The sequence below is a fragment of the Engystomops pustulosus genome, unplaced genomic scaffold, assembly GCF_040894005.1.
Source record: "Engystomops pustulosus unplaced genomic scaffold, aEngPut4.maternal MAT_SCAFFOLD_18, whole genome shotgun sequence".
NCBI lineage: Eukaryota > Metazoa > Chordata > Amphibia > Anura > Leptodactylidae > Engystomops > Engystomops pustulosus.
The window spans coordinates 290,001-316,823 of NW_027284960.1; the positions used below are offsets into that span (position 1 = coordinate 290,001).

The window sequence follows — 26,823 nt, forward strand, 5'->3', positions numbered from 1 at the left end:
AGGAGAAGGGGCGGTTGCGTGGCAAGGCACCGAGACAATAGCGGGGTTGACTCCGTCCTGGTGGCGAGTCGCCTGTCGAGGGATCGAAGAGGGAGGCGGGCGTCCGGAAGCCTGCACCCTCGCGCTCTCTCCAGACCAGCGCGACTCCCTGGGCGATGGCAGAGGACGGGGGCCCGACGGAGGAAGCGACGCGCGGGGTGCCCGGGAGACCAATTTAGTTTGGCATTGTCTTCCCTCCCAAATTTCACCCCAAGGATCTTAATATGGGTGGAGGCCTTGGCGAATTGTGGCAGATCAAAGCCAGGAGCAGTATCCAATGTCCAGAAAGCTTGACTCTTCTCAAGGTTGACCAGAGACCCGGAGGCCTCTGCGTAACTTCTGATGGCTGCAGATAACATCTCCACCTCACGAGGTTCAGATATCACCACAGTCACATCATCCGCGTAGGCGACTACCTTCAAAGGCAAGCAATGGGGGACCGGCACCCCCTGAAAATCGCACCGCTGCAGTGATCGCAGAAACAAGTCTATGGCAAACACATACAGCAGTGGACTCAGGGGGCAGCCCTGCCTCACCCCCGCCTCTACTCCGAAAGTGTCCTCCTGCCAACCATTGATCAGAGGAAAGCTCTTCGCCTCTCTATACAAAGTTCTCAGCCAATCTATAAATTGTCCCGGAATACCGTACTTTGACAAAGTGGCCCATAGATAATCGTGGTCAACCCTGTCAAAGGCTTTAGCCTGGTCCAGACCTACAACATATCTCCCACACCTCAGAGCTTTACATCTCTCAAACATCTCTCTTATCGAGATGACTGCTCCAGAGATGTTCCGCCCTCTTACCGTGCCGTACTGAGAGCCTGCCAACAGTGCCGGGGACAAACAGACTAACCTAGAAAACAGAATTTTTGCCAAAATCTTCCGGTCGACATTCAAGAGGGCAATCGGCCTCCAGTTCTTGATGTCACTAGGCTCCTTACCTTTGGACAGCAAAATAAGGGAGGACACTCTCATGGATGGAGGCATCAGGTGATTTTCTAGACAATTTGTAAACACATCCACAAGGATTGGAGCCAAGAGGTCTCTGAACTTCTTATAGAATTCTGCTGTTATCCCATCAGGACCTGGTGCCTTCTTCAGATGTAACTTATCAATGGCCTCTTTAACCTCCTCCTCTGTTATTCCTGCTGTCAAAGGAGAAAAGTCCAAATCTTTAGTGTCAGGGCCTGGAGTTGCCTCCAAGAATTGAGCCATTTTCTCTTTATCCAAAACCTTTTTCTGAAATAACTCAGCATAGTAGGATCTCACCACCCCCAGGATACCCTCCCGAGATTCCTGTAAAACTCCCTGGGAGTCAGTGAGACCTGTGATTGATTTCTTGGCCACACGTTCCCGGCAATTTTCATACGGATCAGGAACGCCCAATTTTCCGTAATCTCTTTCTATTACCAGGGACGTGTAGCGGCTGTACTGATACTGCTTTATCTCAGACTTCAGTCGGTCAATCTTTTGTTTGTCATCCCCACCCGCCGAATACAGTGACTCCAATTCTTTCCGCAGCCTGAGATACTGGCTGTACTTACTCTACCCTTCTTCACTGACAGTCTCTTTAAGAGGGACCTGATCTCCTCCCTGACGTTCTCCCACCAGTCACATATGTTGTCGTAGAAGTCTACTCTCTGGAGCTGGTCCTGAAAAAGGGAGTGGATACAATTCTGGACACAGACATCATCCAGGATGCTAGAATTGAGCCTCCATAACCCCCGACCAATATCCGAGCGGTTAGTGGCTCCTAGGTGAAACAATAAGACAAGATGGTCAGAATATGGGACGACCCTCTCAATCATCCCATTAACATTCTCTGAGGGACTCACAAAAGCCATATCGATCCTGCTGTGCCTGTCAGCACACGTATAGGTGTACTTAGGTTTCCTCCCTTCCAAGGTAAATACATCGCGTAGGTTTGCCTGTGATATTATGCTCTGTAGGACCCTGGAGTCTCTGACCACTGCTCTGCCCGAGGACCTGTCACCCGATGTCATGGTAACATTAAAGTCGCCCGCCATTACTACAGGGATTGAGGTAAATAAATGCTGCTTCACCTCATTGAACAGCTGGATTCTCTCTGTCACTGTCTGTGGGCCATAGATGTTGATCAGCCGGAGCCGCCTACCATGGATGGTCACCTCTAGCAGCAGGCACCTCCCCATAGCGACCTCCGTCAGCCTGTGCACCGTCACGTCTGTGGTGTTAAACAGTATGGCGACCCCGGCGTACGGCTCCACAGCCAGTGACCAGTAAGAAGGACCAGACCGCCACTCACGCTCAGCCTCACGGAGATGCCCTAAGGTGGTCAGACGGGTCTCCTGCAGAAATATGACATCAGCGTCCAGATATCTCAGGTGGTCATACACGGCGTGTCTGGTCCTTCTTACTTTAATGCTGTTAACGTTGCTAGAAGCAACTTTTAGAGAGAATACAGCCATTACAACGAGAAAAAGCAGAGCAGCGACCCCCATCATCATGTGTCAGAATCAAAGTCCTCCTGTCTACCACCAGTCTCCATGTCCGACTCCTCAGCAGCCTCTACAGGAGGGGGCTTCTTCTTAGTTGGAGGATCCCCTGTGTCCACCTCACACTCATTATCAATTCTTTCTAGCTCTTTTTCAAAGTCCCCATCTGATGACAGAGCATCAAACCTGTTGGAGAGGACCATGACCCCGGCATCACCACTGGACTTCCTCCTGGTCTTAGGCTCCGCACTGTACTCCTCAGGCTTACGGGAGGATTTGTCTTTTTTCTTCCTTTTATTCTTTTTCACCTCCTCATATTCAGTGGGTACTATAGAGGTGGCGGCCTGAAGTTGGTGTTGGGTTACAACCTCCACACTCCCCTGAGCACTCTCTGACTGCTGGGGTTCTGCATCACCTGACCCCTGTACCTCCCGCCTAGTCAGAATTTGCCCCGACACCAAGGCCTCCTCCTCTAAGGCGTCTGCCTCCTGCACCATCTCATCATCTGATAAGTCCCTGGCGATGTTATGCCAGGCCTCCGGGCAATCCTTGTGCGGGTGGCCCATCTCTCCGCAGAGGTTGCATCTGACCGTCTCACAGGTGGCACTGAGATGGCCGACCTCCCCACACAGGTTGCATTTAACTACCGTACATACTTTGGCCACGTGACCAATCCTACCACATCTAAAGCACTTCCGTGGCTGCCCGGGATAGAAGCAGACACCCTTTTCTCTACCTATTGTGAGACACTGAAGGGGTTAACTGTGGATGGGCGGTATGTTTCCCCTAGGTTTTGCTTCTATGCAAGGCCTTAGTGCTGAGGTGGGTTTGTCCAGCACCTTGGACACAGGTGATGGGAACAGCCTAATTAGCCTGGATAAAATGACTCAGCAGAGTTGAGTGGGTTGTCTCTCTGTGGAAGGAGGCTGAGAGGACACAGCTCTGACCTGTGGGTCTGGAGCAGCCACATGATCTTTTGTTTAGTGTGAGCTAGTGGACTATTGTGTATAGTTAGCACCCTGACGGGTAGGTTTTCTTTTGTTTATTCAAATACCTGAATGTAAAGGCTGGTTTTATTTTGCTGCAATAAACGCAGGCGAGACCTGTTTGGACTGTACCCTGGTGTCCCTGTCTTGAACTGCATCCCAGCACCCCGCTACCACGGTCTCTACTGGGCCAAATCCCCACATATGGTGCTTCGGATTGCGGGCAGTTCAAAAAGACATACACCTGGAAGGCTTGATACATCCTGCAACATTGCATGGCCTGGCTGAAAGCATCAGGCAAATTGCAGGATACAGCCAAGATGGAGGACTTTATTAAATACCTGCAAGAGGAGGCCAGAGCTAATCGGCAGCAGCAGCAGGAAGAGTCCCAGGCTAATCGGCAGCTGCAGCAAGCCATGCTCCAGCAGCAGGAGGAGAGGTCCCGTCAGCAGCAAGCCATGTTCCAGCTGCAGGAGGAGAGGTCCCGCCAGCAGCAGGAAGAATCCCGAGCCATGTTCCAGCTGATGATGGAGAAGTTTTCTGGCATGATGGCAGCACCGCAAGCGACGACTACTGAGGGGTCCCATACTGGTCTGCAAGGGTACCCGGTTGTCCAGCATTCCGCACGGGCTGCAGTACAAAAGGCCTTACAAAAAATGGCGACGACCGACGACGTGGAGGCGTATCTCACTGTGTTCGAGCGAGTAGCTGAGCGAGAGGAGTTACCGGCTGAGCAGTGGGCAGATGTCCTGGCACCGTTCCTGACCGGCGAGTCGCAGAAGGCTTACTACGACCTGAGTGAAACGGAGGCCCGTAAGTACCCCCAGCTAAAGGCGGAGATTCTGGCTCGTCTTGGGGTCACCGTTCAAGTTCGCTCCAGCCGGGTCCACCAGTGGGCTTACTCAGAAAAATTACCCCCACGCTCCCAAATGCATGACCTGATCCATCTTGTCCGGAAGTGGCTACAACCAGAGGACTGCACCCCAGCACAGATGGTAGAGAGAGTGGTCCTCGACAAGTTCACCCGTTCTCTGCCCTCTCGGCTCCAGCGGTGGGTTGGACAGGCCGGTCCCACAAAAGCTGAGGAGCTTGTGTCCCTTGTAGAGAGGTATCGGGCTACGGAGGACCTTCTACTTACCTCTCCCACACGAAGCAGTGCCAGTGACAGGGTCACCAAACCAGCTGGTAAGACTGCTACTGCGGAAAAGGGGAGACATGTCAGGTTGGGAGGGGGTTCATTGGGGGGCGTGGATACCCAGAAACCCAGTGAGGCTCGTGACAGAGGTCATGGCCGTATCCAGTGCTGGCGGTGCCATGAAATGGGCCATATTGCTGCCAACTGTCCACTGTCAGTGGAGCCAATGGACTGCAACCAGACCCGGCGAGTGTCACTGTTTGCCCGGCCAGTTCTGGCGGCAGAGTCAGTCACGGGTGCAGAACCCCAAGTATGCATGGTCACAATCGGTGGTCACATAGTGGAAGCCTTGCTAGACTCAGGGAGTCTGGTCACCCTGGTGCGGGGAACTTTGGTTGATCCTGGACTATACAGTGGGCGGAGAGTGGGAGTGTTGTGTATACATGGGGACACTCGCGAATATCCCACTGCTGTCATCAACCTACATACCCCTTGTGGTACTGTTACCCATGAAGTGGGGGTGGTGGGGACCCTTTTTCATGAGGCTATTATCGGCAGAGACTTACCGGTGTTTTGGGACCTCTGGAGACGAAGACCCACCTCAGGTGCTGTTGCAGATAATGGACATCAGGTATGTCCGGCCTTGGCCCCTGAACCCTTTGAGGCCGATGTACACACACCAGCAGTAGGGGTGACCCCATGTGATGAATTCTCTCCCCTAGAGGTCCTAGCTGGTGAGGTCGAGGGCCACGAGGAGGTGGCCGACATGCTGGACCTTGAGATTTCCCGTGACAATTTTGGGGCTGCACAGCTACAGGACCCTACCTTGGTTAAAGCACGGGAGAATGTCAAGGTGATAAATGGGGTACTCCAAATACCAGGGGCTGATAAAATATACCCCCGAATGGTGATTATTGGGGAACTGTTGTACAGGGTCGACCAGATACGGGGTGAGGAGGTTGAGCAACTTGTAGTACCCCAATCTCACCGTAGGCTGGTGCTAGAGTTGGCACACAAACATGTGCTGGGAGGGCACTTAGGTGCTGAGAAGACCCGAGAGAGGATCCTGCAGCGATTTTTCTGGCCCGGGGTATGGGAGGAGGTAAACCGGTATTGTAGCTCCTGCCCTGAGTGCCAACTTACTGCCCCGGTCTCCCACTTCAGGAGTCCTTTGGTCCCGCTACCGATCATAGAAGTGCCCTTTGAACGGATTGCAATGGATCTGGTTGGCCCCATAGTCAAATCCTCCAGGGGGCACCAATACATCCTAGTTATCCTGGACTACGCTACGCGGTATCCCGAGGCGATTCCATTAAGGAACACCTCCTCCAAAAATATTGCTAGGGAGCTGTTCCAGGTGTTCTCACGCACAGGCCTCCCCAAGGAAATCTTGACTGACCAGGGTACCCCATTCATGTCTAGGGTAATGAAGGAGATGTGCAAGTTACTACAGGTAAAACAGCTCCGCACCTCTGTGTATCATCCTCAGACAGATGGCCTGGTCGAGAGGTTTAATAAGACCTTGAAGGGGATGCTTAAGAGGGTGGTCAGCAAAGATGGGAAGGACTGGGAATGTTTGTTGCCCTATTTGATGTTTGCCATACGTGAAGTTCCCCAGTCCTCCACGGGTTTCTCACCCTTTGAGCTGTTATATGGCCGTTCCCCACGTGGGCTTTTGGATGTAGCCAAGGAGACCTGGGAGCAGGAGAGTACCCCCCACCGTAGTGTGATAGAACACGTCTCCCTTATGCAGGACCGCATAGCGGCGGTAATGCCCCTTGTAAAGGAACACATGACAAGGGCACAAGAGGCCCAGTCTAGGGTCTACAATAGGTCAGCCAGACTCAGGACCTTTAACCCAGGCGACAGAGTGCTAGTTCTGGTGCCCACCGTGGAGAGCAAGTTCTTGGCCAAATGGCAAGGGCCATATGAGGTCATGGAGAGAGTGGGGAAGGTAACCTACAGGGTATCTCAGCCGGGGAGGAGGAAACCCGAACAGATATACCACGTGAACCTCCTAAAGCCATGGAGGGAAAGAGAGTCCCTGATGGCCATGGGAGTAGAGAAGGCATCTGTCTCCAAGAAGGGGACACCGGAGGTAGGTGTACCCGATGCCAAGGTGCCTGAAGTACGGATCTCGGAGTCCCTCTCCAGGGCCCAGATTCAGGAAGCGAAGGAGTTTGTGCTCCGAAATATGGATGTGTTCTCTAAGTTACCGGGACGTACTTCAGTCATCAAGCATGACATCATAACCGAACCCCACATCCGGGTACACCAAAAACCTTACCGGGTCCCTGAAGCGCGCCGGCTTGCCATAGCCGAAGAAGTCAGGCAGATGTTAGACCTGGGGGTTATCGAGGAGTCTAAAAGTGACTGGTCGAGTCCTATTGTGTTGATTCCCAAACCTGATGGTTCCCTACGGTTCTGCAATGATTTTAGGAAGTTGAACGAGGTGTCCAAATTTGATTCCTATCCCATGCCCAGGGTTGACGAGTTGATAGAACGACTTGGACAGGCTAGGTTCTTCTCCACCCTTGACCTGACGAAAGGGTATTGGCAGGTACCCCTGACTGACAGGGCTAAAGAGAAGACCGCTTTTGTTACCCCTGATGGGCTTTTTCAGTACGTGGTACTCCCCTTTGGGCTACATGGGGCTCCCGCCACATTCCAGAGGTTAATGGATCTCGTGCTAAAACCTCACCGGAGTTATGCCTCGGCCTACTTAGATGACATTATAGTCTATAGTAACGACTGGGAGAGTCATCTAGCCAAAGTACAAGCAGTGGTAGACTCCCTGAGGGCAGCAGGGCTGACAGCGAACCCCCAAAAGTGTGCACTGGGTCTGGAAGAGGCCCGTTACCTGGGGTACCGTATTGGGCGAGGGGTCATCAAACCCCAAGTAAATAAAGTAGAGGCGATCCAGCAGTGGCCACGACCTTTGAGCAAGAAGCAAGTGAGGGCTTTTCTGGGCATAGTGGGCTATTATCGCCGATTTATTCCCGATTTTGCGACAATAGCGGCACCTCTGACTGACCTGACTAAGGGTAGCAGGGCGGTGATGGTAAAGTGGAGTGAAGAGGCTGAGGGGGCGTTTCAGCGACTTAAGACGGTTTTGTGTGAGGGACCGATACTGATCACCCCTAACTTCACCAAGACCTTTATTGTGCAGACTGACGCTTCTGACGTGGGCTTGGGGGCTGTCCTGTCCCAAGTAGTGGAGGGTGAGGAACATCCTGTAACATTCCTGAGCCGCAAGCTCACACCCCCTGAGAAGAACTATAGTATAGTTGAGAGGGAGTGCTTGGCGATCAAATGGGCTCTGGAATCCCTGAGGTATTATTTGGTAGGGCGGCAGTTTACACTGGTGACCGATCACTCTCCCCTAACCTGGATGAGTCAGGCCAAGGAGAGGAACGCCAGGGTCACAAGGTGGTTCCTAATGCTCCAGAATTTTAAATTCACGATGGAACATCGAGCAGGAAAATTGCATGGGAATGCCGATGCCCTGTCCCGTACCCACTGTCTGATGGCCAAAAGTGTTCGTCCCCACAGGGTCAAACAGAGGGGGAGGGTATGTGAGACACTGAAGGGGTTAACTGTGGATGGGCGGTATGTTTCCCCTAGGTTTTGCTTCTATGCAAGGCCTTAGTGCTGAGGTGGGTTTGTCCAGCACCTTGGACACAGGTGATGGGAACAGCCTAATTAGCCTGGATAAAATGACTCAGCAGAGTTGAGTGGGTTGTCTCTCTGTGGAAGGAGGCTGAGAGGACACAGCTCTGACCTGTGGGTCTGGAGCAGCCACATGATCTTTTGTTTAGTGTGAGCTAGTGGACTATTGTGTATAGTTAGCACCCTGACGGGTAGGTTTTCTTTTGTTTATTCAAATACCTGAATGTAAAGGCTGGTTTTATTTTGCTGCAATAAACGCAGGCGAGACCTGTTTGGACTGTACCCTGGTGTCCCTGTCTTGAACTGCATCCCAGCACCCCGCTACCACGGTCTCTACTGGGCCAAATCCCCACACTATATAGAAGGAGTTGGGGAGGTGCAGGGTAATGTTGTTAAACTGTCTCAGTTTTACCAGCACCTTCCACCCCCCAGTCCAGATACCGTCGGCGTCTCGGTTCTTAGTGAGGTCAGACACCAGATCACAATGGTGCCTGAGCCACACCAGAATATCCTGAGGGGGAACAGACTCGTTCCAAAATATTATGTTGACCACCACAGTACCTGGTCTGGATATGGGGACAAACACAAACCTGCTCCAGCCATCTGTGTCCCTGAACCGGGGGAGTTTATCCCAGAACCTGTCCAGACTGGACATAAGCTTAAAGCTGACATCATAGCCCTGTCTGTCTGGAAGGTTGATGACCGCCAGCATATCATCTGGGGAGAACCCCATCTGGCGACACAGGAGATCCCGCACCACAAACCTCCTATCTGGGAGATCTTCCTTGTCGCCTCTATTCTTAAAGCGCACCACGTTCCTCCTCTTAAACGCCTGCCCGGAGTAGTGCGCATCGGAGGTGAAGGAGGGAGCACCGCGGCTCCAGGCGTTTTTAGGAGGTTCCGGATGGGGCTCACTCCTGGTGTTGGGGGGAGGGTCTGAACTAGAGGGACCTGACTTTCCAAGGGGGCCCGATGTTAAAGGGGGGAAGTCACACACATTATTCTTCACAACTCCCTGCCCCCCATCCACCTCTATGTTATCCCCCGGCTGAACATCCCAGATAGACTGAGGGTCCCCTCTGTCCCCCGACCCCTCAGTTACAGCAGAATGTCCAACAGTGTCCCCAGTCTCAAACACATTAGAGTTCTCCTGGGTCACCGCATCACCCTGAGCCATAGATGCAAGTTCACCATCCTGCTGCTGCACAGACACTGCTGGGACTTGTGGTACTACAGGTCCATGCACCTGCTCTGGGACTGCTGCAGAGCTCTGCGGCTGATCTGGTGTCTGTCCCTTCTGGAATGAAAAGCTCGCAGGCCTGAGAATCTGTGTCACACGTGGGGAGACATCTGGGGTAACGGAACCAGCTTGTGCTGTAGGGGCCCGGGGCCCAGAGTCACAGCTCTGCCTCTGCTGGGAGAAGCGCTCCTGGTTCCTGTATGACTCGGCCAGGGGTCCCATCCTCTCCAGGACACAGTCCATATCCCTGACCACCTGTGCCAGCTCTATGCCTAGTCCCTGCAGCTTGGAGTTATACAGGGTGCTACTTTCAGGGTGTGCAGTTCTAAGAGAGTACATACAGTCTATCTGCATCTGCAGCATTTTCTTATGGTTAGTCAGCTCCCCCATCCTCCTTACCAGGGTCGGTATCTCCTCTGCCAACTGCAGCTCAGGCGCTCGCACGGTCTCCTTCCCCTGCTGCGCTGGTCGGGGTGCAGCTCCAGATGGTTTTGGTGCACCCGTCTCCTTTCCAGGCCTGTAGCTTGCACTTGCAGGGGCCTGTTCACACTGTGCAGTGCTCATGGTAACAGTCTGCGGCTTTACTGCTGACCTGGTGCGGCCTGGAGCGGCCATGCTGGACACCACATCCCTCTGCTGCAGGTTCTCTCGCAGGGTCTGTCTCTCCAGAGACGTTCTCCTCTGTCTGGGTGCAGGAGTGGGGGGCTGTGCACCAGCTGCTTGTCTCACACTCTGCTGCATCACCTGTGTTCCTCCACGCTGGCTGGTCATGGGACTTGCTGCTTTCATTGCTGCTTCAGTTACTTTTTCATTCTTTCTTATCACAACTGCATTGTCTGCAATCTGTCCACAATCTTTACTGCTTACTTTGGGATCCGCATCCCTAGAAGGTTTTTGGGAGTTCACTCCCGGTGTAGGCCTGGAAGCCTGGGCCTTGCCTGGGGAATCTCCCCACCCAGGGTGGCCCCGCCCTGGGCTAGCTCCAGACATGCAGAGACTCAGGAGCTCAGCTCACACACGTCCTCACAGCAAGGGGGCAGTATTATAGTAGTTATATTCTTGTACATAGGGGGCAGTATTATAGTAGTTATATTCCTGTACATAGGGGGCAGTATTATAGTAGTTATATTCCTGTACATAGGGGGCAGTATTATAGTAGTTATAATTCTGTACATAGGGGGCAGTATTATAGTAGTTATATTCTTGTACATAGGGAGCAGTATTATAGTAGTTATATTCTTGTACATAGGGGGCAGTATTATAGTAGTTATATTCCTGTACATAGGGGGCAGTATTATAGTAGTTATATTCTTGTACATAGGGGGCAGTATTATAGTAGATATATTCTTGTACATAGGGGGCAGTATTATAGTAGTTATATTCTTGTACATAGGGGGCAGTATTATAGTAGTTATATTCTTGTACATAGGGGGCAGTATTATAGTAGTTATATTCTTGTACATAGGGGGCAGTATTATAGTAGTTATATTCCTGTACATAGGGGGCAGTATTATAGTAGTTATATTCTTGTACATAGGGGGCAGTATTATAGTAGATATATTCTTGTACATAGGGGGGCAGTATTATAGTAGTTATATTCCTGTACATAGGGGGCAGTATTATAGTAGCTATATTCCTGTACATAGGGAGCAGTATTACAGTAGTTATATTCCTGTACATAGGGGGCAGTATTATAGTAGTTATATTCTTGTACATAGGGGGCAGTATTATAGTAGTTATATTCCTGTACATAGGGGGCAGTATTATAGTAGTTATATTCCTGTACATAGGGGGCAGTATTATAGTAGATATATTCTTGTACATAGGGGGCAGTATTATAGTAGTTATATTCCTGTACATAGGGGGCAGTATTATAGTAGCTATATTCCTGTACATAGGGAGCAGTATTACAGTAGTTATATTCCTGTACATAGGGGGCAGTATTATAGTAGTTATATTCTTGTACATAGGGGGCAGTATTATAGTAGTTATATTCCTGTACATAGGGGGCAGTATTATAGTAGTTATATTCCTGTACATAGGGGGCAGTATTATAGTAGTTATATTCCTGTACATAGGGGGCAGTATTATAGTAGTTATATTCTTGTACATAGGGGGCAGTATTATAGTAGTTATTTTCTTGTACATGGTTTGGGGTCGCAGCATTAGAAAGGTTGAGAGCTATTGCTCTAACTATTTCACAGATTTGTTACGTGTGTAGAAAGGATGTGTTATGTCATATTATTTAACCAGCGTTCTCCCTCTTTCTTAGGTGGTGACGGCATTAGGACACACTTGGCATCCTGAACACTTTGTGTGTGCCCACTGTAAGTCACTTATTGGGACCACAAATTTCTTTGAGAAAGATGGACGTCCATATTGTGAAAAAGATTACTTTGCTCTGTTTTCTCCGCGCTGTGCATTGTGTGACCTTCCCATCTTAAAGGTAATGTCCCTTTTGTCCTCTCTTGTGGCTGTGTGGCTCATGATTTGCCTCTTTATTGGGTTGGTTCTCATTTCTTTTTGTTTTATAGAATTTAGTGACTGCTCTTGGTCGGACCTGGCATCCTGAGCATTTCTGCTGTAAAATCTGCAGGAAACCAATTGGGGAAGAAGGTGAAACCCAAGCCGACTCGTCTTTATAATTGAAGCATAACTGAACATGTTATTAAATTGCATAGCAGATTCTGCAGATGATAATAGTAAAGTTATATCGTTCTCCTGTGTCTTCCTTATTTAAGCGGCTTGTATAAGCTGACATATACAGAATACTTGACTCTTCTCTCCTAACTAAATAGCATTCCAGCATTCACCACTGGGGCATGCATATTCCAATGGCCAGACCCGCACCCCCTAATGTGTATGGGGGCCCCAGATGTCAGAGGAAAGGCCGCTGCTTACATCTTTTGCCCTTCATGTAAACCAGTATGCATGTGTTTAGCTAGGTCAAGAGGAATAGCTGTCATCTGAAGAAGTATCACAAATGCTGCTGAGGCTTTTACCCGCAGTAAGAAATAAATGTCACCTATTACTACAGAACTCTAAGGCTACATTCACACTGTCGTTGCCCACCCGTACCGTAGCGGGCAACGGCAGTGCGCGGGGAGAGGAGGAGGAGGTGAGCGCAGCTCACCCCCGCCCCTCTCCATAGGAAGTAATGGGGCACGGTGCCGTATTACGGCAAAAGATAGGACAGGTCCTATCCTTTTCCTGGTATGGAGCGGTACGGTGCCGCACATGTTCTGCACCGTACCGCTCCTGTAGGGCGCCGTGCGCCTATAGAAGTGTATGGGGGGATGTATATCGGCCGTATATACGTCCTCCATACGTTAGTGTGAATGTAGCCTAACTACTGTATGATGACCTCTGAACCATCCACATCTCATCATCCCTCAGTATCAGGACATCTCATGTGATTGAGTTTGGCGCCTGTGAATATACTTCCTATAGATATAGATGTTTCTTCTCTCGTGTCCTTCAGGGTTCCATGAAAAGGATGAGGATCCCTACTGCTCATATGATTACTATCGCCTCTTTGGCACAGTCTGTGCTGGCTGTTCTGAACCCGTGAAGGAAAGTTACATATCAGCGTTAAATGGCTTGTGGCATCCGCAATGTTTTGTGTGTCATGTGAGTATTGAAACACAAGCCCTCAGGAAAAGCTGAGATCTGCGATTCCCTCTAAGACGGCAGGTCTAATTACATGAGTTCTCAGAATTATAGTATAAATCAAAGAAATAGACAGAATAGAGTCTAGATGTGAATGAGCACTAAGTCTCGTACATTAGCTCCAGTGGGGTAACGATCGCTGTAATTCGTTATGTAAGCTACATAGGTGCTAGAAGAGGAGCTTCCGTAGGGTTAACCCTAACCAGCGAATGTGCTGGTTCACATATATATATATATATATACAGGGTTAGGGTTATGACATCTGTGGCCCATGATAAGCAGCTGCTATAGTGCACTTATCATTCCTATAGATGTCGATCCAAGGTGCTGATGACTTCCCAAGCTCATCTGTATCATGCAGCCTATATAGTGCACTTATTACGATGAGGCAATGAGTAGATTTTCTGTTGTATGAATTAGCTATGGAGCATATGGAGGAGACAGAATCAGTCCCGGTTTCTTATTTTGACTTTCGATTAGCAAGATTGGTGTGTGTCCAATGCTCCCGGTAAATCTCATTACTACTTAATTCTGTTTGTGGAATCTATTTCTTGTGTTTGATCTAACCAGCCTGGGACTTTTTTGTTTTCGCTAGGTCTGTCGTACCCCTTTTCTCAACGGAAGTTTCTTTGAGAACGACGGCCTTCCGCTGTGTGAGACTCATTACCACTCTTGTCGTGGCTCCCTATGCGCTGGGTGTGATCAGCCTATAACTGGTCGCTGTGTAACCGCCATTCGGATTGCGGGCAGTTCAAAAAGACATACACCTGGAAGGCTTGATACATCCTGCAACATTGCATGGCCTGGCTGAAAGCATCAGGCAAATTGCAGGATACAGCCAAGATGGAGGACTTTATTAAATACCTGCAAGAGGAGGCCAGAGCTAATCGGCAGCAGCAGCAGGAAGAGTCCCAGGCTAATCGGCAGCTGCAGCAAGCCATGCTCCAGCAGCAGGAGGAGAGGTCCCGTCAGCAGCAAGCCATGTTCCAGCTGCAGGAGGAGAGGTCCCGCCAGCAGCAGGAAGAATCCCGAGCCATGTTCCAGCTGATGATGGAGAAGTTTTCTGGCATGATGGCAGCACCGCAAGCGACGACTACTGAGGGGTCCCATACTGGTCTGCAAGGGTACCCGGTTGTCCAGCATTCCGCACGGGCTGCAGTACAAAAGGCCTTACAAAAAATGGCGACGACCGACGACGTGGAGGCGTATCTCACTGTGTTCGAGCGAGTAGCTGAGCGAGAGGAGTTACCGGCTGAGCAGTGGGCAGATGTCCTGGCACCGTTCCTGACCGGCGAGTCGCAGAAGGCTTACTACGACCTGAGTGAAACGGAGGCCCGTAAGTACCCCCAGCTAAAGGCGGAGATTCTGGCTCGTCTTGGGGTCACCGTTCAAGTTCGCTCCAGCCGGGTCCACCAGTGGGCTTACTCAGAAAAATTACCCCCACGCTCCCAAATGCATGACCTGATCCATCTTGTCCGGAAGTGGCTACAACCAGAGGACTGCACCCCAGCACAGATGGTAGAGAGAGTGGTCCTCGACAAGTTCACCCGTTCTCTGCCCTCTCGGCTCCAGCGGTGGGTTGGACAGGCCGGTCCCACAAAAGCTGAGGAGCTTGTGTCCCTTGTAGAGAGGTATCGAGCTACGGAGGACCTTCTACTTACCTCTCCCACACGAAGCAGTGCCAGTGACAGGGTCACCAAACCAGCTGGTAAGACTGCTACTGCGGAAAAGGGGAGACATGTCAGGTTGGGAGGGGGTTCATTGGGGGGCGTGGATACCCAGAAACCCAGTGAGGCTCGTGACAGAGGTCATGGCCGTATCCAGTGCTGGCGGTGCCATGAAATGGGCCATATTGCTGCCAACTGTCCACTGTCAGTGGAGCCAATGGACTGCAACCAGACCCGGCGAGTGTCACTGTTTGCCCGGCCAGTTCTGGCGGCAGAGTCAGTCACGGGTGCAGAACCCCAAGTATGCATGGTCACAATCGGTGGTCACATAGTGGAAGCCTTGCTAGACTCAGGGAGTCTGGTCACCCTGGTGCGGGGAACTTTGGTTGATCCTGGACTATACAGTGGGCGGAGAGTGGGAGTGTTGTGTATACATGGGGACACTCGCGAATATCCCACTGCTGTCATCAACCTACATACCCCTTGTGGTACTGTTACCCATGAAGTGGGGGTGGTGGGGACCCTTTTTCATGAGGCTATTATCGGCAGAGACTTACCGGTGTTTTGGGACCTCTGGAGACGAAGACCCACCTCAGGTGCTGTTGCAGATAATGGACATCAGGTATGTCCGGCCTTGGCCCCTGAACCCTTTGAGGCCGATGTACACACACCAGCAGTAGGGGTGACCCCATGTGATGAATTCTCTCCCCTAGAGGTCCTAGCTGGTGAGGTCGAGGGCCACGAGGAGGTGGCCGACATGCTGGACCTTGAGATTTCCCGTGACAATTTTGGGGCTGCACAGCTACAGGACCCTACCTTGGTTAAAGCACGGGAGAATGTCAAGGTGATAAATGGGGTACTCCAAATACCAGGGGCTGATAAAATATACCCCCGAATGGTGATTATTGGGGAACTGTTGTACAGGGTCGACCAGATACGGGGTGAGGAGGTTGAGCAACTTGTAGTACCCCAATCTCACCGTAGGCTGGTGCTAGAGTTGGCACACAAACATGTGCTGGGAGGGCACTTAGGTGCTGAGAAGACCCGAGAGAGGATCCTGCAGCGATTTTTCTGGCCCGGGGTATGGGAGGAGGTAAACCGGTATTGTAGCTCCTGCCCTGAGTGCCAACTTACTGCCCCGGTCTCCCACTTCAGGAGTCCTTTGGTCCCGCTACCGATCATAGAAGTGCCCTTTGAACGGATTGCAATGGATCTGGTTGGCCCCATAGTCAAATCCTCCAGGGGGCACCAATACATCCTAGTTATCCTGGACTACGCTACGCGGTATCCCGAGGCGATTCCATTAAGGAACACCTCCTCCAAAAATATTGCTAGGGAGCTGTTCCAGGTGTTCTCACGCACAGGCCTCCCCAAGGAAATCTTGACTGACCAGGGTACCCCATTCATGTCTAGGGTAATGAAGGAGATGTGCAAGTTACTACAGGTAAAACAGCTCCGCACCTCTGTGTATCATCCTCAGACAGATGGCCTGGTCGAGAGGTTTAATAAGACCTTGAAGGGGATGCTTAAGAGGGTGGTCAGCAAAGATGGGAAGGACTGGGAATGTTTGTTGCCCTATTTGATGTTTGCCATACGTGAAGTTCCCCAGTCCTCCACGGGTTTCTCACCCTTTGAGCTGTTATATGGCCGTTCCCCACGTGGGCTTTTGGATGTAGCCAAGGAGACCTGGGAGCAGGAGAGTACCCCCCACCGTAGTGTGATAGAACACGTCTCCCTTATGCAGGACCGCATAGCGGCGGTAATGCCCCTTGTAAAGGAACACATGACAAGGGCACAAGAGGCCCAGTCTAGGGTCTACAATAGGTCAGCCAGACTCAGGACCTTTAACCCAGGCGACAGAGTGCTAGTTCTGGTGCCCACCGTGGAGAGCAAGTTCTTGGCCAAATGGCAAGGGCCATATGAGGTCATGGAGAGAGTGGGGAAGGTAACCTACAGGGTATCTCAGCCGGGGAGGAGGAAACCCGAACAGATATACCACGTGAACCTCCTAAAGCCATGGAGGGAAAGAGAGTCCCTGATGGCCATGGGAGTAGAGAAGGCATCTGTCTCCAAGAAGGGGACACCGGAGGTAGGTGTACCCGATGCCAAGGTGCCTGAAGTACGGATCTCGGAGTCCCTCTCCAGGGCCCAGATTCAGGAAGCGAAGGAGTTTGTGCTCCGAAATATGGATGTGTTCTCTAAGTTACCGGGACGTACTTCAGTCATCAAGCATGACATCATAACCGAACCCCACATCCGGGTACACCAAAAACCTTACCGGGTCCCTGAAGCGCGCCGGCTTGCCATAGCCGAAGAAGTCAGGCAGATGTTAGACCTGGGGGTTATCGAGGAGTCTAAAAGTGACTGGTCGAGTCCTATTGTGTTGATTCCCAAACCTGATGGTTCCCTACGGTTCTGCAATGATTTTAGGAAGTTGAACGAGGTGTCCAAATTTGATTCCTATCCCATGCCCAGGGTTGACGAGTTGATAGAACGACTTGGACAGGCTAGGTTCTTCTCCACCCTTGACCTGACGAAAGGGTATTGGCAGGTACCCCTGACTGACAGGGCTAAAGAGAAGACCGCTTTTGTTACCCCTGATGGGCTTTTTCAGTACGTGGTACTCCCCTTTGGGCTACATGGGGCTCCCGCCACATTCCAGAGGTTAATGGATCTCGTGCTAAAACCTCACCGGAGTTATGCCTCGGCCTACTTAGATGACATTATAGTCTATAGTAACGACTGGGAGAGTCATCTAGCCAAAGTACAAGCAGTGGTAGACTCCCTGAGGGCAGCAGGGCTGACAGCGAACCCCCAAAAGTGTGCACTGGGTCTGGAAGAGGCCCGTTACCTGGGGTACCGTATTGGGCGAGGGGTCATCAAACCCCAAGTAAATAAAGTAGAGGCGATCCAGCAGTGGCCACGACCTTTGAGCAAGAAGCAAGTGAGGGCTTTTCTGGGCATAGTGGGCTATTATCGCCGATTTATTCCCGATTTTGCGACAATAGCGGCACCTCTGACTGACCTGACTAAGGGTAGCAGGGCGGTGATGGTAAAGTGGAGTGAAGAGGCTGAGGGGGCGTTTCAGCGACTTAAGACGGTTTTGTGTGAGGGACCGATACTGATCACCCCTAACTTCACCAAGACCTTTATTGTGCAGACTGACGCTTCTGACGTGGGCTTGGGGGCTGTCCTGTCCCAAGTAGTGGAGGGTGAGGAACATCCTGTAACATTCCTGAGCCGCAAGCTCACACCCCCTGAGAAGAACTATAGTATAGTTGAGAGGGAGTGCTTGGCGATCAAATGGGCTCTGGAATCCCTGAGGTATTATTTGGTAGGGCGGCAGTTTACACTGGTGACCGATCACTCTCCCCTAACCTGGATGAGTCAGGCCAAGGAGAGGAACGCCAGGGTCACAAGGTGGTTCCTAATGCTCCAGAATTTTAAATTCACGATGGAACATCGAGCAGGAAAATTGCATGGGAATGCCGATGCCCTGTCCCGTACCCACTGTCTGATGGCCAAAAGTGTTCGTCCCCACAGGGTCAAACAGAGGGGGAGGGTATGTGAGACACTGAAGGGGTTAACTGTGGATGGGCGGTATGTTTCCCCTAGGTTTTGCTTCTATGCAAGGCCTTAGTGCTGAGGTGGGTTTGTCCAGCACCTTGGACACAGGTGATGGGAACAGCCTAATTAGCCTGGATAAAATGACTCAGCAGAGTTGAGTGGGTTGTCTCTCTGTGGAAGGAGGCTGAGAGGACACAGCTCTGACCTGTGGGTCTGGAGCAGCCACATGATCTTTTGTTTAGTGTGAGCTAGTGGACTATTGTGTATAGTTAGCACCCTGACGGGTAGGTTTTCTTTTGTTTATTCAAATACCTGAATGTAAAGGCTGGTTTTATTTTGCTGCAATAAACGCAGGCGAGACCTGTTTGGACTGTACCCTGGTGTCCCTGTCTTGAACTGCATCCCAGCACCCCGCTACCACGGTCTCTACTGGGCCAAATCCCCACACTATATAGAAGGAGTTGGGGAGGTGCAGGGTAATGTTGTTAAACTGTCTCAGTTTTACCAGCACCTTCCACCCCCCAGTCCAGATACCGTCGGCGTCTCGGTTCTTAGTGAGGTCAGACACCAGATCACAATGGTGCCTGAGCCACACCAGAATATCCTGAGGGGGAACAGACTCGTTCCAAAATATTATGTTGACCACCACAGTACCTGGTCTGGATATGGGGACAAACACAAACCTGCTCCAGCCATCTGTGTCCCTGAACCGGGGGAGTTTATCCCAGAACCTGTCCAGACTGGACATAAGCTTAAAGCTGACATCATAGCCCTGTCTGTCTGGAAGGTTGATGACCGCCAGCATATCATCTGGGGAGAACCCCATCTGGCGACACAGGAGATCCCGCACCACAAACCTCCTATCTGGGAGATCTTCCTTGTCGCCTCTATTCTTAAAGCGCACCACGTTCCTCCTCTTAAACGCCTGCCCGGAGTAGTGCGCATCGGAGGTGAAGGAGGGAGCACCGCGGCTCCAGGCGTTTTTAGGAGGTTCCGGATGGGGCTCACTCCTGGTGTTGGGGGGAGGGTCTGAACTAGAGGGACCTGACTTTCCAAGGGGGCCCGATGTTAAAGGGGGGAAGTCACACACATTATTCTTCACAACTCCCTGCCCCCCATCCACCTCTATGTTATCCCCCGGCTGAACATCCCAGATAGACTGAGGGTCCCCTCTGTCCCCCGACCCCTCAGTTACAGCAGAATGTCCAACAGTGTCCCCAGTCTCAAACACATTAGAGTTCTCCTGGGTCACCGCATCACCCTGAGCCATAGATGCAAGTTCACCATCCTGCTGCTGCACAGACACTGCTGGGACTTGTGGTACTACAGGTCCATGCACCTGCTCTGGGACTGCTGCAGAGCTCTGCGGCTGATCTGGTGTCTGTCCCTTCTGGAATGAAAAGCTCGCAGGCCTGAGAATCTGTGTCACACGTGGGGAGACATCTGGGGTAACGGAACCAGCTTGTGCTGTAGGGGCCCGGGGCCCAGAGTCACAGCTCTGCCTCTGCTGGGAGAAGCGCTCCTGGTTCCTGTATGACTCGGCCAGGGGTCCCATCCTCTCCAGGACACAGTCCATATCCCTGACCACCTGTGCCAGCTCTATGCCTAGTCCCTGCAGCTTGGAGTTATACAGGGTGCTACTTTCAGGGTGTGCAGTTCTAAGAGAGTACATACAGTCTATCTGCATCTGCAGCATTTTCTTATGGTTAGTCAGCTCCCCCATCCTCCTTACCAGGGTCGGTATCTCCTCTGCCAACTGCAGCTCAGGCGCTCGCACGGTCTCCTTCCCCTGCTGCGCTGGTCGGGGTGCAGCTCCAGATGGTTTTGGTGCACCCGTCTCCTTTCCAGGCCTGTAGCTTGCACTTGCAGGGGCCTGTTCACACTGTGCAGTGCTCATGGTAACAGTCTGCGGCTTTACTGCTGACCTGGTGCGGCCTGGAGCGGCCATGCTGGACACCACATCCCTCTGCTGCAGGTTCTCTCGCAGGGTCTGTCTCTCCAGAGACGTTCTCCTCTGTCTGGGTGCAGGAGTGGGGGGCTGTGCACCAGCTGCTTGTCTCACACTCTGCTGCATCACCTGTGTTCCTCCACGCTGGCTGGTCATGGGACTTGCTGCTTTCATTGCTGCTTCAGTTACTTTTTCATTCTTTCTTATCACAACTGCATTGTCTGCAATCTGTCCACAATCTTTACTGCTTACTTTGGGATCCGCATCCCTAGAAGGTTTTTGGGAGTTCACTCCCGGTGTAGGCCTGGAAGCCTGGGCCTTGCCTGGGGAATCTCCCCACCCAGGGTGGCCCCGCCCTGGGCTAGCTCCAGACATGCAGAGACTCAGGAGCTCAGCTCACACACGTCCTCACAGCAAGGGGGCAGTATTATAGTAGTTATATTCTTGTACATAGGGGGCAGTATTATAGTAGTTATATTCCTGTACATAGGGGGCAGTATTATAGTAGTTATATTCCTGTACATAGGGGGCAGTATTATAGTAGTTATAATTCTGTACATAGGGGGCAGTATTATAGTAGTTATATTCTTGTACATAGGGAGCAGTATTATAGTAGTTATATTCTTGTACATAGGGGGCAGTATTATAGTAGTTATATTCCTGTACATAGGGGGCAGTATTATAGTAGTTATATTCTTGTACATAGGGGGCAGTATTATAGTAGATATATTCTTGTACATAGGGGGCAGTATTATAGTAGTTATATTCTTGTACATAGGGGGCAGTATTATAGTAGTTATATTCTTGTACATAGGGGGCAGTATTATAGTAGTTATATTCTTGTACATAGGGGGCAGTATTATAGTAGTTATATTCCTGTACATAGGGGGCAGTATTATAGTAGTTATATTCTTGTACATAGGGGGCAGTATTATAGTAGATATATTCTTGTACATAGGGGGGCAGTATTATAGTAGTTATATTCCTGTACATAGGGGGCAGTATTATAGTAGCTATATTCCTGTACATAGGGAGCAGTATTACAGTAGTTATATTCCTGTACATAGGGGGCAGTATTATAGTAGTTATATTCTTGTACATAGGGGGCAGTATTATAGTAGTTATATTCCTGTACATAGGGGGCAGTATTATAGTAGTTATATTCCTGTACATAGGGGGCAGTATTATAGTAGATATATTCTTGTACATAGGGGGCAGTATTATAGTAGTTATATTCCTGTACATAGGGGGCAGTATTATAGTAGCTATATTCCTGTACATAGGGAGCAGTATTACAGTAGTTATATTCCTGTACATAGGGGGCAGTATTATAGTAGTTATATTCTTGTACATAGGGGGCAGTATTATAGTAGTTATATTCCTGTACATAGGGGGCAGTATTATAGTAGTTATATTCCTGTACATAGGGGGCAGTATTATAGTAGTTATATTCCTGTACATAGGGGGCAGTATTATAGTAGTTATATTCCTGTACATAGGAGGCAGTATTATAGTAGTTATATTCTTGTACATAGGAGGCAGTATTATAGTAGTTATATTCCTGTACATAGGGGGCAGTATTATAGTAGTTATATTCCTGTACATAGGGGGCAGTATTATAGTAGTTATATTCCTGTACATAGGGGGCAGTATTATAGTAGTTATATTCTTGTACATAGGAGGCAGTATTATAGTAGTTATATTCCTGTACATAGGAGGCAGTATTATAGTAGCTATATTCCTGTACATAGGGAGCAGTATTACAGTAGTTATATTCTTGTACATAGGGGGCAGTATTATAGTAGTTATATTCTTGTACATAGGGGGCAGTATTATAGTAGTTATATTCCTGTACATAGGGGGCAGTATTATAGTAGTTATATTCTTGTACATAGGGAGCAGTATTATAGTGGTTATTTTCCTGTACATAGGGGGCAGTATTATAGTAGTTATATTCCTGTACATAGGGGGCAGTATTATAGTAGTTATATTCCTGTACATAGGGGCAGTATTATAGTAGTTATATTCCTGTACATAGGGGGCAGTATTATAGTAGTTATATTCCTGTACATAGGGGGCAGTATTATAGTAGTTATATTCCTGTACATAGGGGGCAGTATTATAGTAGTTATATTCCTGTACATAGGGGGCGGTATTATAGTAGTTATATTCTTGTACATAGGGGGCAGTATTATAGTAGTTATATTCCTGTACATAGGGGGCAGTATTATAGTAGTTATATTCCTGTACATAGGGGGCAGTATTATAGTAGTTATATTCTTGTACATAGGGGGCAGTATTATAGTAGTTATTTTCTTGTACATGGTTTGGGGTCGCAGCATTAGAAAGGTTGAGAGCTATTGCTCTAACTATTTCACAGATTTGTTACGTGTGTAGAAAGGATGTGTTATGTCATATTATTTAACCAGCGTTCTCCCTCTTTCTTAGGTGGTGACGGCATTAGGACACACTTGGCATCCTGAACACTTTGTGTGTGCCCACTGTAAGTCACTTATTGGGACCACAAATTTCTTTGAGAAAGATGGACGTCCATATTGTGAAAAAGATTACTTTGCTCTGTTTTCTCCGCGCTGTGCATTGTGTGACCTTCCCATCTTAAAGGTAATGTCCCTTTTGTCCTCTCTTGTGGCTGTGTGGCTCATGATTTGCCTCTTTATTGGGTTGGTTCTCATTTCTTTTTGTTTTATAGAATTTAGTGACTGCTCTTGGTCGGACCTGGCATCCTGAGCATTTCTGCTGTAAAATCTGCAGGAAACCAATTGGGGAAGAAGGTGAAACCCAAGCCGACTCGTCTTTATAATTGAAGCATAACTGAACATGTTATTAAATTGCATAGCAGATTCTGCAGATGATAATAGTAAAGTTATATCGTTCTCCTGTGTCTTCCTTATTTAAGCGGCTTGTATAAGCTGACATATACAGAATACTTGACTCTTCTCTCCTAACTAAATAGCATTCCAGCATTCACCACTGGGGCATGCATATTCCAATGGCCAGACCCGCACCCCCTAATGTGTATGGGGGCCCCAGATGTCAGAGGAAAGGCCGCTGCTTACATCTTTTGCCCTTCATGTAAACCAGTATGCATGTGTTTAGCTAGGTCAAGAGGAATAGCTGTCATCTGAAGAAGTATCACAAATGCTGCTGAGGCTTTTACCCGCAGTAAGAAATAAATGTCACCTATTACTACAGAACTCTAAGGCTACATTCACACTGTCGTTGCCCACCCGTACCGTAGCGGGCAACGGCAGTGCGCGGGGAGAGGAGGAGGAGGTGAGCGCAGCTCACCCCCGCCCCTCTCCATAGGAAGTAATGGGGCACGGTGCCGTATTACGGCAAAAGATAGGACAGGTCCTATCCTTTTCCTGGTATGGAGCGGTACGGTGCCGCACATGTTCTGCACCGTACCGCTCCTGTAGGGCGCCGTGCGCCTATAGAAGTGTATGGGGGGATGTATATCGGCCGTATATACGTCCTCCATACGTTAGTGTGAATGTAGCCTAACTACTGTATGATGACCTCTGAACCATCCACATCTCATCATCCCTCAGTATCAGGACATCTCATGTGATTGAGTTTGGCGCCTGTGAATATACTTCCTATAGATATAGATGTTTCTTCTCTCGTGTCCTTCAGGGTTCCATGAAAAGGATGAGGATCCCTACTGCTCATATGATTACTATCGCCTCTTTGGCACAGTCTGTGCTGGCTGTTCTGAACCCGTGAAGGAAAGTTACATATCAGCGTTAAATGGCTTGTGGCATCCGCAATGTTTTGTGTGTCATGTGAGTATTGAAACACAAGCCCTCAGGAAAAGCTGAGATCTGCGATTCCCTCTAAGACGGCAGGTCTAATTACATGAGTTCTCAGAATTATAGTATAAATCAAAGAAATAGACAGAATAGAGTCTAGATGTGAATGAGCACTAAGTCTCGTACATTAGCTCCAGTGGGGTAACGATCGCTGTAATTCGTTATGTAAGCTACATAGGTGCTAGAAGAGGAGCTTCCGTAGGGTTAACCCTAACCAGCGAATGTGCTGGTTCACATATATATATATATATATACAGGGTTAGGGTTATGACATCTGTGGCCCATGATAAGCAGCTGCTATAGTGCACTTATCATTCCTATAGATGTCGATCCAAGGTGCTGATGACTTCCCAAGCTCATCTGTATCATGCAGCCTATATAGTGCACTTATTACGATGAGGCAATGAGTAGATTTTCTGTTGTATGAATTAGCTATGGAGCATATGGAGGAGACAGAATCAGTCCCGGTTTCTTATTTTGACTTTCGATTAGCAAGATTGGTGTGTGTCCAATGCTCCCGGTAAATCTCATTACTACTTAATTCTGTTTGTGGAGTCTATTTCTTGTGTTTGATCTAACCAGCCTGGGACTTTTTTGTTTTCGCTAGGTCTGTCGTACCCCTTTTCTCAACGGAAGTTTCTTTGAGAACGACGGCCTTCCGCTGTGTGAGACTCATTACCACTCTTGTCGTGGCTCCCTATGCGCTGGGTGTGATCAGCCTATAACTGGTCGCTGTGTAACCGCCATGGGACGGAAGTTTCATCCTCAGCATTTGAACTGCACCTTTTGCCTAAGACAACTTAACAAAGGCACCTTCCGAGAACAAGAAGGCAAACCGTACTGTCAGGCTTGTTTTGCTCGCTTGTATGGATAAATATTAAGTCCTACAGATAATGTTACGGGTGAACATCGTAATAATTTACAATGGGAAAAGAAGTGAGCTATGATCAATGATTATGTATAGACATTTTAACCCTTATATCCATTCCTATTTATCCTTCAGTTGAGTGACACTTATTCCATATCAGCTTTCACCAGCTTAAAGAATTTATGAGATATTATGTCTAGAGAGAATTGTTATACTTACACAGAGATGATGTGCACTTATTTTTCTTTTTTTGCTCTAAAATAATGAAATAAATTGTCTTAACATAAATTGTAAAGTTGTATCAATGTGTAGAGGTTAAGTGGTGGGATCTTTTTTATGGATGCGCAATTTCTAAGATTCTGAGGTGTAATTGAACACGGCTAACTTACTGTATTTAAGTCACATGTAGTACATATGCAACATCAACTCCCAGGATAGCCCAGGTTCCCTGTGTGGAAGGTAAATGCGGTACCCTTGATGTTTGCAGCTTGCGATAGGGATTAAACAGACAAGGGATGTCAACCATACATTTATAGTTCCCTTATTCCATGACAACCACTTAACTGGTCCAAGGTTGCTGGTTGGATGGTGTTTGGCAAATGTTGCTACCATCCTGGTATAGGGAGCTTCAGGCTAAGGAAGAGTGACTGCTTCAGCAGGAGGGTTTAAAGAGAACCTGTCAGGTAAAATAACCCCCAAAAGTAAATATATTTTCATAAGCTCATTAGAAAGCATCTCCCCATCCCTTCATTGCCCCTCTATATGCCTGCAAATTAAGCAATCAGGTACAAAAGCTGTATGCAATTGACCTGAGAGAGAGGTCCAATGAGTCATTTAAAATATTCAACAGTCCTGCCTGTTCATAAGTGGGAGGCACAACCAAACCCCAGTGCTTGACTGACAGCCTGTATAATGATGTGACACTCCTGTTGCTGGTGCCCCTGCAGTCTGTGTGTATGAGATACTCCTATACACATGACTGACAGCCTGTATAATGATGTGACACTCCTGGTGCTGGCGCCCCCTGCAGCCTGTGTGTATGAGATACTCCTATACACATGACTGACTCCTATACACATGACTGTATAATGATGTGACCCTCCTGGCGCCCCCTCAGCCTGTGTGTATGAGATACTCCTATACACATGACTGACAGCCTGTATAATGATGTGACACTCCTGGTGCTGGCGCCCCCTGCAGCCTGTGTGTATGAGATACTCCTATACACATGACTGACAGCCTGTATAATGATGTGACCCTCCTGGCGCCCCCTCAGCCTGTGTGTATGAGATACTCCTATACACATGACTGACAGCCTGTATAATGATGTGACACTCCTGGTGCTGGTTCCCCCTGCAGCCTGTGTGTATGAGATACCCCTATACACATGACTGACAGCCTGTATAATGATGTGACACTCCTGGTGCTGGCGCCCCCTGCAGCCTGTGTGTATGAGATACTCCTATACACATGACTGACAGCCTGTATAATGATGTGACACTCCTGGTGCTGGCGCCCCCTACAGTCTGTGTGTTAAGAGACTCCTATACACATGACTGAAAGCCTGTATAGTGATGTGACACTCCTGTTGCTGGTGCCCCTGCAGCCTGTGTGTATGAGATACTCCTATACACATGATTGACAGCCTGTATAATGATGTGACCCTCCTTTGGCTGGTTCCCCCTGCAGCCTGTGTGTATGAGATACCCCTATACACATGACTAACAGC

The 26,823-nt window shown here is 49.3% G+C and overlaps 2 protein-coding genes across 2 annotated transcripts in view; both read left to right on the plus strand.

Moving 5' to 3' along the window:
- LOC140106831 (transforming growth factor beta-1-induced transcript 1 protein-like) overlaps window positions 1-14,022 on the plus strand; it is a 17,557-nt gene extending 3,535 nt beyond the window's left edge. Inside the window, exons 2-5 of the mRNA XM_072131481.1 lie at window positions 11,815-11,988; window positions 12,077-12,158; window positions 13,024-13,172; window positions 13,807-14,022. Of these exons, the coding sequence (XP_071987582.1) occupies window positions 11,815-11,988; window positions 12,077-12,158; window positions 13,024-13,172; window positions 13,807-14,022 (621 nt within the window). The remainder of the gene's footprint in view (window positions 1-11,814; window positions 11,989-12,076; window positions 12,159-13,023; window positions 13,173-13,806) is intronic.
- Window positions 14,023-19,442: 5,420 nt separating this feature from the next.
- LOC140106833 (transforming growth factor beta-1-induced transcript 1 protein-like) lies at window positions 19,443-25,353 on the plus strand. Its single transcript, XM_072131482.1, has 5 exons — window positions 19,443-19,472; window positions 22,842-23,015; window positions 23,104-23,185; window positions 24,051-24,199; window positions 24,834-25,353. Exons 1-5 carry the CDS (start codon window positions 19,443-19,445, stop codon window positions 25,098-25,100), a joined length of 702 nt encoding a protein of 233 aa, XP_071987583.1. The 3' UTR covers window positions 25,101-25,353.
- Window positions 25,354-26,823: the final 1,470 nt, after the last annotated feature.